The 16,849-nt window shown below is 40.0% G+C and overlaps 1 protein-coding gene across 6 annotated transcripts in view; it reads left to right on the top strand.

Moving 5' to 3' along the window:
* The window catches only part of sptbn1 (spectrin beta, non-erythrocytic 1), a 190,046-nt gene that overhangs the window by 90,179 nt on the left and 83,018 nt on the right, over nucleotides 1-16,849 (top strand). The window contains exons 1-4 of one of the 6 annotated variants that reach the window (XM_033025222.1): nucleotides 8,264-8,326; nucleotides 9,188-9,194; nucleotides 13,275-13,285; nucleotides 14,531-14,537. The exons of the other annotated variants lie outside the window; for them this stretch is intronic. Coding sequence (XP_032881113.1) covers nucleotides 8,279-8,326; nucleotides 9,188-9,194; nucleotides 13,275-13,285; nucleotides 14,531-14,537 — 73 coding nt within the window. The 5' untranslated portion in view covers nucleotides 8,264-8,278. Of the gene's footprint in view, nucleotides 1-8,263; nucleotides 8,327-9,187; nucleotides 9,195-13,274; nucleotides 13,286-14,530; nucleotides 14,538-16,849 lie in introns of those variants that run through there. 6 annotated transcript variants of the gene reach the window in all.

Here is a 16,849-nt window from a genome sequence, read left to right as displayed (position 1 = left end):
TTGTGGCAATGGAGGAGCCAAGTACAGAGTGGTTGGGATGGGAAGAGGTGTAAAAACAGTTAGCAATTGGGAGATACAGCAGACCTTGATGGTTGCCGAATCTATGCTTGATCTCGTCGATATAAAGGAGGCCACATACGGACCACTGAATGCAGTAGATGAGGTTTGGAAGGATGCATATGAGTCTCTGACTCACCTGGAAGGGTTGCTGTGGTCCTTGGATGGATGTGAAGTAGGTCGTGAAGAGAGAGATGTTGCATCTTGTGCGGTTGCAGAGGGTAAAGGTGAGTGAACCAAGGAGTTGTAGAGGGAGCGGTCTGAGAAACCAACTCAACCTCGTCTGTCCACTTACTCCACAGATGTCGCCTGACCCGCTGAGTTCCTCTAGTTCTTTGTGTTTTCTCAAGAACCCAACATCTGCAATTGCTCATACCTTCATTTGATTACTTAGTCCATCAGGCTACTTTGTATTATGCTTCAAGCTTTCTGTTGTATGTATAATTCAATAATGGTTCGATGCAGGTTTTGTATTTTCTGCAAATTTCAAACTTTTAGCTATCAAGAGTAAACATATATTTGTCACGCAGGTTTAAAGATCCAATCCTTGTGGTTAAACAGGATAATGGGTATTTTCTCCACGTACACTCCACAAACAACACCTACTGGAGAAAGTATTTGTTGGATTTGCACTAAAACAACTAAGAGTGTAAACTTTTTTTTGAGGCTGCTTCTAGAATGCATATGAAAATGCAAACTTAATGAGGTAAGTTAGAAAGCCTTGGCAGCTCTGCACCTTGGGTGTTTAATTGGTCTGTCATGTGAAATCTTCAAATTCAGGCATGTAAAACACAGAACAGAAGAGTACAGAAGCTGGAGCAACAGCATCTCTGGAGAAAAGGAATAGGTGATGTTTCAGGTCGAGACCCTTCTTCAGACGGAGAGTTGGGAAAGGGAAACGAGAGATATAGACGGTGATGTAGATATAGAAAAAAAAAATGTATGAAAGATATGTTAAAAAAAATAACAATGATAAAGGGAACAGGCCATTGTTAGCTGTGTGTTAGGTAAGAACGAGAAAACGAATACAGATGCTCCCCGATTTACGATGCTTCGACTTATGTTATCTCGACTTTATGATGGTGCAAGCGCTCGACAGCGAGCCGCACATCACTTCCGGTCACGTGATCACATTGTATTAAATGCGTTTTCGACTTACGATATTTTCTATTTACAATGGGTTTATCAGAACGTAAGCCCATTGTGGGTCGAGGCGTAGCTGCACAGACAATGAGAATCAAGACAACTTTGAAACTGGTACGACATGGATGGGGGAGGGATGGAGAGAGAGAGGGGATGCAAGGTTTACTTGAAGTTGGAGAAATCAATATTCATGCTCGTTGAAGTACTCCAACTTTTTTAGTATATCTTTGGTTTAAACCAACATCTGCAGTTCCTTCCAACACATAGAAAAGTACAGCACAGGAATAAGCCCTTTGGCCCTCTGACACGAAGATAAACTAATCTTAGCTGCCTGCACATGATCCGTATCCCTCATTCCTTGGATATCCATATGCAGATCTAAAAGCCTCTTAAAAGCCACTTTCATATCTGCATCCAGCACTCTCCCTGGCAGTGCATTCCACGTACCCACCTCCCAGTAAAAAAAAACTTGTCCCGCAGATCTCCTTTAAGCATTGCCCCTCTCATCTTAAAGCTATGCCCTTTAGTCTTTCACGAAGGTTTGACTGTCTTTCCCATCTATTCCTCTGCTCATCTTATATGCTTCCATCAGGTCTCTCCTCTACCTCTGGCATTCCAGAGAATAAGCATGTTGAGGAATCACCTTGGACCAAAATGCAATCATATTGTTCCCTTCCCATGAGATTGGAAAGTCGGAGTGGTATTGTGAGCAATGTTTTTATTTTCACGCTTGAGATCCACATAAGTCAGAAATTATTCCTTGCAAATTTCTGACCACCTTTATTGAGTTGGATCTTGCTGGGGAATTGCTACCATTTCTTCACGTAAATGCTGCCAAGTTCAGAATTTCCAAGTAAATTCTGAAATACTAAACTTGGTAGGTGAGCAGGTTGATATTCATATATCTGACTGAAGGGTCATATATCAGACCCGAAATGTCACCCATCCTTTTTCTCCAGAGATGCTGCCTGACCCGCTGAGTTACTTCAGTGCTTTATGTCTATCATAGGGATTTAGTGCTATTGCAAGCATTTGGGTCGGTACTGATGCTGAGCTTGGAACATGACAATATAAAGTTGAGTTGGTTACAATATTTTTCCACTATAATTTCACCATTTGTTCTGATTCTGTGATCATTGTGGGAAGACTGAGAAATGGACCATTCCAGTAATATTAATTTATGGATCCAGTTTTCAGATGATACCTAATTGTTGCCACTTGCCTGGTAGATCAATGTCACCACTGTAAATTATGACATGGTTGATTCTCTAGATCTACTGCACATCTGAGGATGATTTTATGAGAATTGCACGGTCAATTATCTGCAAAATATCATCCTGAAAACCATTATTTATATCTACATTTATGTTAATGGTTTGTAAACTTAACAATTTTATTTTATCCATGGCTGAACTTCTGTCCCTGTGACGTTGACTTTGACATTGTTCGTGTTCCTGGCCATGCCCATTTGACATCGAAATCTCCATCAATCCATCTGTCGTGATCAAACTTGACTCTCATAATACTATGGTACACAAAAATGCTGGAGAAACTCAGCGGGTGCAGCAGCATCTATGGAGCGAAGGAAATAGGTAACGTTTCGGCTCGAAACGTTACCTATTTCCTTCGCTCCATAGATGCTGCTGCACCCGCTGAGTTTCTCCAGCATTTTTGTGTACCTTCTATTTTCCAGCATCTGCAGTTCCTTCTTGAACTCTCATAATACTATGTTCGCCTCCCTTCACCTTCTGTGTAATTTGGGCTTTGCTAAACCACTGTTGCCTGTACCTTTCCTTCTCATTGTCCATTGTACATGTGTCCACTAACCCAGGTTGGTTCCTAATCCAGTCGTGCTGTGATTTTCAAAATTATGTACATGAAAAGATTATTATTCATTTTGTTATCTCTTTATTGTTGATTTGTCACTGTTCAACTCATCAATAAATTGAAAAGAGACATTCCCTCAAATTAGGAGACAATAAATGTTGGGAGGAGTGAAAGATTGCTTGGGGGACAACACATGGTAGAAACCAATTATTTATGTGATATACCAGACTACCCTGTTTTCTAAACTATTGCATATAATTTATATAAATACTTCAGTATCTCAACTTTGCACAGTCTGGTAATTCTTCAGGCAAACTAAGTAAGTTATTAGGGAGCATTAACTTACCTAGGGCCACATTGAGTGGAATGGGAATGCATTCTTCAGATTCAATAATGAAGACTCCAATAATGAAGGGTTATTGTTAGAGATTTCTGTTAGAGCTAATGCTATTCGTAACTAAAAACTTGCCAATATGCTTAGTAGTTTCTAGATCAAACTACTTAACTAGCTAAGGCAACACTGCTTCCAAACACATCATTGGTAAACTGTCTGTTATTTTTCTAGCTACTAAATTGGGCACCCAACATATAAGAATTCTTGGAGCAGAATGAAATGAATCCCAGACCCATAAATGAGCTTGAGTAATCATTGGTTAGCAATGTCCTGTGTACTTGAATAACTAAAGTATCGAACTACTTAATGCGCAGCAACAGATGAACTTGATTCCAAGTTTCCATTATCTATTTCCAGGTATGGTTTTCAGTTTGGTTAATATTTAATAGGGCCAGGACTGAAGGAGAAGACATTTCCAAACCCTGTAATAAGGGTTATATACGGGCATGAACATAGTTATAAGAGTGGATAGGAAATTTTAATTTAAATATTTGTTGGGAAATAGCAATGGCAAATATGTTATAACTGACAATAAATACACATTCCATTAAACAATGAAAATTCTACTTTGGGAATTTTAAGTGGCTATAGAAACAGTGAATGCTTTTGATGGGGTCTTTCAAATTTGTTCATATCTTTAAGGCCGTGCAATTGTCAAGAGTGTTTTGTTGTCATACGTCCCAGATAGAACAATGAAATTCTTACTTGCAGCAGCACAACAGAATATGTAAACTGTACTGTAGACCATGATATTTACATTATTGCTATACGTTGATGTAACGCAATAGCTGAGACATTAATTGGACATTTTAGATTGTTATAGCCATCTGGTGAGCTGGAGTGGTCCATGCGTCTCAGGTTGGTCTTGGACATTGCAAGATGTATACCCTTATAACTACTTGTTTTGTCAACTAGTGTTTTCTACTGTCTTTGGCAGCCTCTGATCAGAGATATTCAATAACACTTAAAATATGCACAAATACACGAGTATTCATTAAACTAAAGGCCTAATAATTCTCTGAAACCAAATTGGTAAGTAGTTCCTAAAGAAGTTTCCATAAAGTTTGACCTTCTTAACTACTATTAGGTTTTGCTCCATAAGTATTTTCTATTTATATTTCATGTTTGCAAATCTCAAATATATCCTTAATTCTTCCAAGTCTGATCTGCAGCAACCCCACACCTCTTCCCCTGTTATAAACTTAAAGCATTTTGTTTGTGCATTTTGGAAGTAATTTGATGTTCTATCTAGTCAGATGTTGTGAGGAGATATGTACGACACATGCAGTGTGCCAGCAATGGAGGTAATAAATGTTTAGGTACGTGAATAAGGACTGAGTAATTAGTCTGCTTATTACTAGATGTTGATGAGCTGCCCTCTGTTGTCAAATGGAGAGTTGGTGGCAAATGGTAGAAAGGCTTTAGGTTGATGGGTGATGTGTCACTAGCCTCAGGATATTCAGCCCCGCGACTGCTGTCCTCGCCACTGTATTCATGTTGTTGGTCCACCTGAGTTTCGGATCAAAGGTCTAATGGAATATATACTGTATCCAGTCATTAATGAATACCATGAAACACACTTCTTATTGTTACTATCTTACCAAATGCTTTAAGGCACAGGGGAGGATTTCTGCAAAGTGAATTTATGTAACCTGTGGAGCCCCTTGACCCTCCGTAAACGTCAGTTTCCATCACTTTGCTGATAATTGAGAGTCGATATTAATGAAAATGGAAAACCTGGTAAAATTCAGCAGGTTAGAGAGCATCTGTCGAAAGAGAAACAATTAGCATTTCAGGTCAAAGACCCTTCTTTAAAACCACTGGAACTTCACCACCATTCTGATGAAGGGTCTGATGAGCTGTTTCTCTATTCCACAGATGTTACTTGAGTTACTAAGTATTTTCTACACAAGCATTTTCTATTTTTATTATGTTTTTCCACCCTTGGCAATTTAAAACTTTTTATCGAAACTGGACTGTTTGAGCCGTAAATATCTCGATTTGATATGCTCTGGTGGTTCCATGAAGTTAGATGCCATTATTGTAACTAATGAAAAAACAGTTAGATCAGAAGCGCAGCTCTTCAGATTTACACCTGAAAGGTAGTTCGTTTCAAAGCCTTCACTGCATGCAGTTCTCAGAGCCATTCTTTAATAGTGCGTAACGTGTGAAATTGCTGAAGTTTGGCTTCAGGTGGGGATCTTAGGAGAAGCAGAGATAGATTATGTACCAGGCACATTTGACAATTTTCAGCCTTGCCTTTAGCACTCACATGCTGCCATTGATGAGGTCAAAGATGATTTGGTGCAGCCTTCTCCTATCGGCTATTTAATTGTCCACTACTTTTCATGGTAAGATGCAAAGTTGGTAGATTTCAGACCAGTGATAGATCAATTAGCTGATGTACAGTATCATGCTGATGGATGGTTCCTGAAATAAAGTCATAGTCAGGAGATAGAAGGACCTGCAGGTGCTGGTTTGCAAAATAACACACAAATAGCGGAGCAGTTCAGGCAATGCCGCACAAGATCCTTCTTCCCTGTGGCTATCAAACTTTACAACACCTCCCCACTATATGTCGTGGGGTAGACTGAGACCGATTCCCTTCTCCCCTCCCCCCCCCCCCCCCCCCCCCCCCCCCCCCCCCCAATCTTTACACATCCCCCAAGCCTTTCCACTCGTCACTTTCATGTTTTGTGTATTTTGTGATTCTATGACTTTACAGATCAATTTCCCTCCTGGGATAAGTAAAGTTCTATTGTATCGTATCATCTCTTGAGAATGTGGATAGATGACATTTCGGGTTGGGACCCTTCATGTTGACCAGGATACCCCATCTACACTGGTCCCACCTTCCCACATTTGGCTCGTATCCCTTTGAACCTTTCCTATCCATGAACCTAGCCTTCATTTGATAATCTGCAGAATTCATGTAAAAGATGAAAGGGATCATTATTTGACTGATTGTTGCATTTAAAACATGTTCATAGTTGTGCTTTAAAAAGTGCTGTAACCTATCAATACAGAACTGGACTTGGTTTCAGCAATTGTGTTTGGGTAATAAAACCTGGACAAGCTCTTCTGTGCTGCAAGTTTATCTGATTCTGTGAAAATGTTCTTTATCATCAGACCCTGTTGTGATCTGCCTTTAAACCAGGTTGCACCATAGTTTTAAAGAACTCCAGTAAATAAAATACACTTAAATAAATATTCTTCTTGGCTTTTCAAGAAAAAAAAACGTGCTTGTTGGGAGAGTGGTAAAAGATGTGACAGATGGATTGCAGCATAGCAAACTATGGAGCCGTATTTTATTAGTAGGAATAACGATGTAGACCATCTCTAAATGGGGAGAGAATTCAGAAATAGGATTCAGAAGTGCAAAGGGACTTTGGAGTGCTGGTGCAGGATTCCCCAAAAGTTAATTTACAAGTCAAATCGATAGTAATGAAGGCATTTGTAGTGCTGAGACTTTATAAGACACTGGTCAGACCACATTTGGAGTATTGTGAGCAGTTTTGGGCCCCATATCTAAGGAAGGATGTATTGGCATTGGAGAGGGTCCAGACGAGGTTGAAGAAAATGATCCTCGGAATGATTGGGTTAACACATGATGAGCATAGCCTCAGAATTTAAGAACGTTCCTTTGGAAAGGAGATGAGCAGGAATTTATTTAATCAGAGGGTGGTAAATCTGTGAAATTCATTGTCAAGTCAATGGACATTTTTAAGGCTTAAATTGACAGGCTCTTGATTATTAAGGATGTCAGGGGTTAATGGGAAAAGGCAGGAGAATGGGGTTGAGAGGGAAAGATAGACTGGCCATGATTGAATGGGGGATTAGACTTGATAGGTTGTTTGGCCTAAGTCTGTTCTGATAACTAATATAATGAACTATGAACTTGCATTTAGATAAGAGCATTCATTTGGTTTCTTCCAAGGTGCTTAATGGCCTCTGAAGCAGAAGAAATGAAGTGGCAAGCAATATGTCACAGATAGCAATTAAATAAATGATTAGATGCTCTGGTTTTAGACATAGATTAAGTGTGGGCTAACTATATTGTCAGTTATGAGGTTTGTTCCTAAACATTTCTAGGTTTTTGGTCATCTCCTTCTTTGTCTCAGGTTATATTTTTGTTTGAATCTGCTTTACATTGATTTTTTAAACATTTTTTTACCATCTTTATTTGCATTGATATTGCTAACATGACTTGAATTTTAAATTATAACTTTGATCACCAAATATGATTATGATATAGAAACATAGAAACATAGAAAATAGGTGCAGGACTAGGCCATTCGGCCCTTCGAGCCTGCACCGCCATTTGATATGATCATGGCTGATCATCCAACTCGGTATCCCATCCCTGCCTTCTCTCCATACCCCCTGATCCCTTTAGCCACAAGGGCCACATCTGACTCCCTCTTAAATATAGCCAATGAACTGGCCTCAACTACCTTCTGTGCCAGAGAATTCCACAGATTCACCACTCTGTGTAAAAAATGATTTCCTCATCTCGGTCCTAAAAGTCTTCCCTCTTATCCTTAAACTGTGACCCCCTAGTTCTGGACATCCCCAACATCGGGAATAATCTTCCTGCATCTAGCCTGTTCAACCCCTTAAGAATTTTGTAAGTTTCTATAAGATCCCCCCTCAATCTTCTGAATTCCAATGTGTACAAGCCAAGTCTATCCAGTCTTTCCTCATATGAAAGTCCTGCCATCCCAGGAATCAGTCTGGTGAACCTTCTCTGTACTCCCTCTATGGCAAGAATGTCATTCCCCCTATATATTGGAATATTTTTGTTTTAAATGGCAGCACAGACACATGAAGATTAATGAGAAGAATTTGTGATCAAGTATGAATTGGTACCAAACAATGCATCATTGTTGTCAGATAATTAGCTGGGTGAAAAATTGTTTAACTGCATCAAGCTGATGATGAGCAATTGCTAGAGTAATTACTAGAAGCACAGAAAGACAATGTGCTGGTGTAACTCAACAGGGTCAGGCAGTGTACCCCGGGCACTTAGCCTTCTTTTGTAACTCCAGCACTTTGCATCTTTTTTGTAAACCAGCATCTGCGATTCCTACTAATAGATAGAAGTCAACGTTTGTTCACTAGAGTACCATAAGTGTAAGAAACTCAGATGATGGAATTCTGGAATGTGCATTTGCTCCTTCATTTTATTTGGGCAGGCAGCAGTGTACACAAGATGAGGGGTGAAAAGGTACTGTAAAACTTTAACACTTTATATTTATTTTGAAGATCAATGATAGTTGAAGAGACAAGGCTAACAAACTATTCCCTGTGCTTATTAACATGATACGAGGGAGGTTATAATGTAAATTAAAATTATGTCTCCAGTCAAAATCCAAATTTGCAGTGGCAAAAAATATAATTTTGCTCATGAGTGCTCAATTCAATGTGAACTTAGTTCTAAAGCATCAGCATCACATTTTACTGAAACCCATGGGATCACATCTATAGTACACAAAAATGCTAGAGAAACTCAGCGGGTGTAGCAGCATCTATGGAGCGAAGGAAATAGGCAAGGTTTCGGGCTGAAACCCTTCTTCAGACTGTCCCATACATCTATAGCTGTAAACAACTGAAGATACAACCATGAAGCTGCTTTTATTTTTTTTGGTTAATGTACAAAACTCCCAATAAACAAAATGTAACCGTGCACTTTCGATGAAACATCAATGCAACCTTTTCCATTTTGCTATTTTTAAAAATAGACTTTTGTTCTGTTTATCTCCAGAGAAGGAAGGCTGTATTGTGGAAATAGATATTATCATCTTTTTGGGTAGAACTCTTTTTGTTGACTTTGAACACAATACAATGAAGCCTGCAACTGCAGTTGACCTCCACACTGATAAATGGGAAAGATGAATAACATCTACTCATGCATATGACTTATGGTTTTGTCGCTAAGGTCACAATGGTGGGAGAGTCTATGTTGCACAAAGGAGCTCAAATAGCCTTGTTGGAACACTAACAGTCAGAAGAGAGTGTGCTCTTTGTTGGGAAACCAATGTCAGCCAGTTTTAGGAGCAGTATTGAAAGCCTCACTGTGTTTCACTTGTAGAAAATGTGAAACTGAAAGGCTTTTTAATTCCGAGCGACAGAAGGGTTGAACAGTAATACTGTGGTTTCAGTGCAGTCAAGCATCATTATTTTTGGACTTCAAGGTCATGAGAAATTTTTGAAAATTATTGTACATATTTTCCAAAGCTGGGATGAAGCACGCATTTTAAAACTTTGTCAAAAATTCATTGACAGCCCACTTCCCATCAATTCTTTTATACCAATGTAGAATGAAAACACATCTGTATTGTAAATAAAGGCTGGGTGTCTGGCAGCCACTGAGACGCTTCCTGATTCCCACCAAGAGAAATGAGAATAGACACAAAAAGCTGGAGTAACTCACTGGGTCAGACAGCATCTCTGGAGAAAAGGAATAGGTCACGTTTCGGGTCGAGACCCTTCTTCGGAAATGAGATGTGTGATGGAATAGTTTTCATTTGCTTGAGTGAGTGCAGCTCCAGCAGCATTTAAACAGAGTTTTAAAAGCATCCAGGACAGAACCACTTGCAATTGGCACTCCATCTCCCACTCTAAATATTCACTCCCTTCAATGTCAGTGCAACATATACAATATTAATTACATCGACTTACTGAGCTATTCTTACTGCAGCTTCCAAATATGAGACCTGCAATTTAAAAGGGCAATATTTGCTTTCGAGCACCACTTCATCTCGACTTGGCATGTGTTACTGTTCATTCCTTCCTTGTTTCTCTCAATCCAAGAGCATTGTACCTTCACTAGATGTACCAATTCAAGCGATCCCCACATCATGATATTCACGGAAGCGAATAAGGATAAATATTTAATTCTGGTATTATCGTCGATGCTCTTGTCATGTAAATATACAAATTAAAATTACAGGGTCATGTTTAAATCTTTGCAGTTTCTTGAAAGAAGAAATGAAAAGCCGCATTAGCCATATGTTCAGGTGCACTGAGTATTCAGTTTTGGATATTGTTGGTGATTTATATTTGTTAGCAAGCATGTGCCTTGCATTGTTGCAGATAGCATTGTATTGACCCTTCTCTGAGAATTGACCCTGTACTCGCTTGGCATGACATCAGAGTAAACTACTGCCACAGCTGGGAACAATATTTAAAGTTATTCAAGATTCATAAAGAATAGGCAAAAGGGAAAGAAAGAGGAATAGCTTTGTTTAGTTTTAGAGATACAGTATGGAAACAGGCCCTTTGGCCTACCGAGTCCGCACTGACCAGCAATCCCCGCACATTAACACTATCCTACAAACACCCGGGACAATTTACTCTTATACCAAGCCAATTAACCTACAAACCTATACTTCTTTGGAGTGTGAGAGAAAAATGAAGATCTCAGAGAAAACCTATGCGGTCACGGGGGGAACGTACAAACTCCGAACAGACAGCACCCGTAGTCAGGATCAAACCCGGGTCTCCGTCGCTGCAAGCGTTGTAAGGCTGTAACGCTACAGCTGTGCCACTGTGCCACTTAATTTGTTAATTAAGGAAGGAATCAGCATGGTGGGGAAGCAGTGCTCTAGATGCACAGCAGTGATTTGGGAATCAGTTTGGATGGAAATACTGACAACACAGGTGAGAGTAATCTAAAGGCATTCAAGGTGTTGCTTCTTAAGAGGATGATGCATAAATGGGGGAAATGTCAAAGTCAATTTCGGAGGGAACTTCATAGAAACATAGAGATATAGAAAAATAGGTGCAGGAGTAGGACATTCGGCCCTTCGAGCCAGCACCGCCATTCAATATGATCATGGCTGATCATCTAATATCAGTACCCTGTTCCTGCTTTTTCCCCATATCCCTAGATTTTTTAGCCTTAAGAACAAAATCTATCTCTCTCTTGAAAACATCCAGTGAATTGACCTCCACTGCTTTCTGTGGCAGAGAATTCCACAAATGTATATGTTTCTATAAGATAACCTGTCATCCTTCTAAATTCCAGTGAATACAAGTCGACCTAGTCTTTCATCATATGTCTGTCCCGCCATCCCGGGAATTAACCTGGTGAACCTACGCTGCACTCCCTCAATAGCAATAATGTCTTTCCTCAAATTAGGAGACCAAAATTGCACACAATACTCCAGGTGCGGTCTCACCAGGGCCCCGTACAAATGCAGTAGGACCTCCTTGCTCCTCTCGCAATGCAGGCCAACATGCTATTAGCTTTCTTCACTGCCTGCTGTACCTGCATGCTTACTTTCAGTGATTTATGTCCAAGCACACCCAGTCTTGTTGCACCTCCCCTTTTCCTAATCTGACACCATTCAGATAATCTGCCTTCTTGTTCTTGCCAGTGGATAACCTCATATTTATTCACATTATACTGCATCGGCCATGCATCTGCCCACTCACCCAACCTATCCAAGTCACCCTGCAGCCTCATGGCATCCTCATCGCAGCTCACACTGCCACCCAGTTTTGTGTCATCCACACACTTGGAGATGTTACATTTAATTATTTCATCTAAATTGTTAATATATATTGTAAATAACTGGGGTCCCAACACTGAGCCTTGTGGCACCCCACTAGTCACTGCCTGCATTCTGAAAAGAACCTGTTAATTCCTACTCTTTGCTTCTTGGCTGCTAACCACTCTATCCATGGCAATACCCTACCCCCCAATACCATGTGCTCTAATTTTGCTCACTAATCTTTTGTGTGGGACCTTGTCAAAGGCTTTTTGAATGTCCAGATACACCACATCCACTGGCTCTCCCTTCTCCATTCTACTTGTTACATCCTCAAAAAATTCCAGAAGTTTAGCCGAGCATGATTTCCGCTTCTTAAATCCATGCTGACTATGACCGATCCTGTCACTGCTTTCCAAATGCGCTGCTATAACATTTTTAAATAATCGACTCAAGCATCTTCCCCACTATCGATGTAAGGCTAAATGGTCTATGATCACCTGCTTTCTCTCTCCCTCCTTCCTTAAAAAGTGGGGTTACATTGGCTACCCTCCAGTCCACAAGAACTGATCCAGAGTCGAGAGAACATTGGAACAGTTATTATGAGTGATTTTAATGTGTGTATTGATTGGACTAATTAAACTGACAAATGTTCCATGGAAGGGGAACTTGTGTGTGTCTGAGATTGTTTCTGAGAACAACATATTATACAACCTGTGTAGTCAGTGGGTGAGCCGTGGTGGATATTTAAACAATTAGTCCTAATACTTGACAGGACATTCATCTCAGTCAACAAACGATATCTCAGGAAAAAGATGAACCTTTGTGATCGTCAAGGAAAACAGTAAATCAAAGAATAGATGATATAAAATGGCAAAGACAAGTGGGAGAGCAGTAGACTGAACATTTTATAAGAATCAGCAACGGGAGTCTAGACTGTTAATAAGGGAGAAAATTAATTATGAGAGAAAATTGGTGATAATATCAAAGAAAGTACTTTTAATGTATATATAAAAAAAGGAACAGGTGAGCTGTGGTAAATGTGGGGGGTCTAGAGAATGAGACTGAGAAATTAATAATGGAAAACAAAGAAAGAACAGAAACGTTTTTATTGATACTTTGTGTCATTCATTAAAGCGTAGGACACTCCCAACATCTCAAAAATGTTAATGGTTTTATTTGACTTTCTGGGCATAGACTGCAATCAATAAGCAATCATTATCCACAATGATTCTCAACACCAGTGCCGCACAAGGTTGCGTTCTCTTTCTATATTCCCTACACACTCGCGGCTGTGTGGCCAAACTCTGCTTGAATTCCACTTACAAGTTTGCAGATGATACTAATATAGTGGACAGATCTCAAACAATGAATAATGTATAGGAAGGAGATATAGAGCTTAGCATGATGTCAAGACGACAACCTCTCCCTCAACATCAATAAAATGAAGGAGCTGGTCATCGACTTCAGGATGGAGCATACGCACTAACTACTCTGTATCAATGGTGCTGAAGTGGGGCTGGTCAAGAGCTCAGGTTGTAAACATCAACAATTTGTTTTGGTCCAAACACAGTAATGCTGTGGCCAAGAAAGCATACCAATGCCTTTACGTCCTCAGGATGTAAAGGAAATCTAGAATGTCTCCCATGATTCTTACCAATTTCTACACATGCACAAGCGAAAGCATTCTATCCAGATGCATTTGGTCTGAAGAAGGGTCTCGACCAGAAACATCATCCATTCCTTCTCTCCAGAAATGCTGCCTGACCCGCTGAGGTACTCCCAACATTTTGTGTCTATGTTCGGTTAAAACCAGTATCTGCAGTTCCTACACAAGATGCGTTATAGCTTGGTATGGCAACTGCTCTGCTGAAGACTCCAAGAAATCATGGAGTTATTAACGCAGTCATGACGTCCATCATGTAAACCAGCTTGTTTCCGCCCCCAACCCCCAACCCCTCACCCTCCCCCCCCCCCCCCCCCCCCCTTCCATCTACACTTTGTTGTCTCAGGACATTTGATATACTCAAATAAAATATAATTTGCCCGAATAGTGCACAAACCAATGTTTTTCTACCATATCTTGGTACAATAATAAAACAAGTATTTAATTAATACATCAGCAACAAGTGGCATTTGCATAATGCTTCATGTAAAGCAACCTACCTCCAGGCATTAGCAGTTTGATTAAAAAATACAAATAAAATGATATTAGCAGGAAAGTTGGATCTTAAGGAAGGCAGAGGAGAAGAATATGATGGCGGTGTTGGGAGTGAAGGAACCCATGCAACTGATAGCACAGCTGACATTGGTAGGCAAATGTCATGGTGGAGAGGAAGAGATGAATAAGGCTTGAGTTAGTAGTGAATGAACAAGAGGTGGTTGGACGCACGAGAGGGTTTAAGTTGGGATTTGCAGTGGGCTCTATTATCATGATGTCATGCCAAGGTTGCATTTTTAATTTCGGAGGAGAGATAATGATCAGACAAGCTAGACAAAAAACCTACAGTTCTGATGTTTATGACATAAATTTAAAGGATAAAACTATGTTGAAGTTGGGAATCTCTCCTCATTCCTCTAACTCATTGTACCATAGGATGGAGATATCTGGATTCTTCAAGGTAAATATGTAATGCCTTGGGTAAAAGGAGCAAATCAATCGGGAATCTGGTTGCATCATTCTGTGTGTCACGTTTAGGGGCTGATTAAGACTTTGTTCAGTTTTGTCGACCTGTGTGAGCTTCACGGATGAGCTTCAAACCCAAATCCCATTGCATTTCTGCTTCAAATGTTATTCGAATGTCTTCATTGTTCCTTTTTGATTTTGTGATTTCAGGGCTATTAACTTTGGTTTTTGACCATCTATTCTAAGTGCATAAGTTCTAGGAGCAGAATTAGGCCATTTGGCCCATCAAGTCTACTCCGCCATTCAAACATGGCTGAATTATCTTTCCCTCTCAACTGCATTCTCCTGCCTTCTCCCCATAACTCCTGACACACTTATATGATGTTCCAGTTAATTACCCTGCAATATTTTGCATTATTGGGGTGGTTTATGTCATTTTGTAAATTGATATCTTCTATAGTTGCTTCTACTGTGGATAGAATCTAACAAAGTTGACTTGTTGGAACCAACAAAATAAGATGTAAGATTGGATTGATATTTGGAACTTTGATTGATATACTTGAAGGCATTGGAAGATTTACATAATTTTCTGGCAGATAATGAGACGCTTTGGGTGTGACACAAAGAATGAATTATGAATAGTCTGCAGAAGAAATGAGTTGAGCAGCATCTATTTGTTACTTTAAATACTTCTGTGACATATGCAGCAGAATTTGTATCCAGCTATTCATAAAACTAATATGTCAATGTCTTTATAAAATTAAATAACACAGAACGAGGTCATTCATTCTGGCTCTGGGTTTATTTTCTCCATAATTCTGTAAATTTCAATTTTCTAATATATCTTATTATCTTCCATTACTCTAATCAGACAGTGCATTCCATACCATAATAACGTCTGATTTAAATTAAAACTCTTATCTTCCCTGGATTTTATGGCAGTTAATTTAAATTTATGCCTTCTGGTTAATAACCATTCTTGCAATTGCAATAATTTCTCCTCATCTGCTTTGTTAAATCATTATTATGAACATCTCTTTGTATTTTCCTTGTAACTTATTCTACCCATACTCCCATCAATTCTTCCCTTGAGTCTACCACCTACCTACACACTAGTGGTCATTTACAATGGTTAATTAACCTTCCTACTTGCTTATATTTGAGACAAGGTATGAAAATCGCATCTGGAGGAAACCCGCACAGTCACAAGGAGAATGCGCTAATTCCGCATAGATGGCACCCCTATGATTGATTGTAAGATTCCACCAAGTCCAGTTTTTTCATTTGAAACACTGATGGTCTTTCCACCATTTCCAGATTGTCCTGCCAGTCTTTACTCTCAAGATATTGAGGCCATGGTTCTGCAAATAATACTGGTGACGATGCCAGACTCCTTTGGTACTGCAACCAAAATGTTATTCTGGAGACACTACAGATGCTGGAATCTTGAAAAAGAAGCACAAAGTGCCAGAATAACTCAGTGGATCAGCCTGCTTATCTGGAGAACATGATAGGGGATTTTCTTTTTCAGTTTGTTGCCCTTCAGACTGCTTGTAGTAAATGGGAGGGAAAGCCAGAAGAACAGTGGGGGGCCGGTTAAAGCCATGCAAGTTATTGATGGATACAGGTGAGAGGGGTTGAATGGCAGATGGGTGGACAAAGGTCAGAGATGGGAAGGGTTCAAAAAGCTTTGAGGTAAAGAGAGAAGCGGTATGAATTATGAGGCCAGAGGAAGGGATGGTGGTAGAAGGGGATAGCGGGGAAGGGGAAATGTGGTGGGAAGAAATGGGTGTGCATTCAGGTGGGGCCCAGGGAAGAGAGTAGGAGAAAAGGAGGGAAGGGGGTCTGTTCATAGTTACCCCAAATTGTAGATTTCAGTGTAGATACCCATTGGGTTGTGAGCTACCCAGGTGGAATATGAGGTGGTGTTCCTCCAGTTTACGTGTGGCCTCACTCTGGCAATGAACGCCCAGGACAGAAAGGTTACTATGGGAATGGGAAGGGGAGTTGAAGTGGTTAGCAACTGTGAGATTCAGTATACTGAGCGGACTGAGCGCAAGTGTGTAGAGAAACAGAATGTTATTTCCAGTTTGGGTCCCACTATGAAGCTTATCTCAAACTTTCCTCCTGACAAGAGTGCTTCTGATTCAGCCAATATGCCAGTCTATGCAGGTTCTCATGCACTGTTTATTTTATGACTGAGGAACACACATTGCCCATTTACTGGCAATGCTCCAACTTTTGTAAACTTTACGCTGTGATATCTCCGGGGGTTTCGTTGCCTTAGGCACATTCCATTGATCACAA

Source organism: Amblyraja radiata, chromosome 8 (genome assembly GCF_010909765.2).
Source record: "Amblyraja radiata isolate CabotCenter1 chromosome 8, sAmbRad1.1.pri, whole genome shotgun sequence".
In the NCBI taxonomy this organism is placed as follows: domain Eukaryota; kingdom Metazoa; phylum Chordata; class Chondrichthyes; order Rajiformes; family Rajidae; genus Amblyraja; species Amblyraja radiata.
This window is presented reverse-complemented; position numbering and strand designations above follow the sequence as displayed.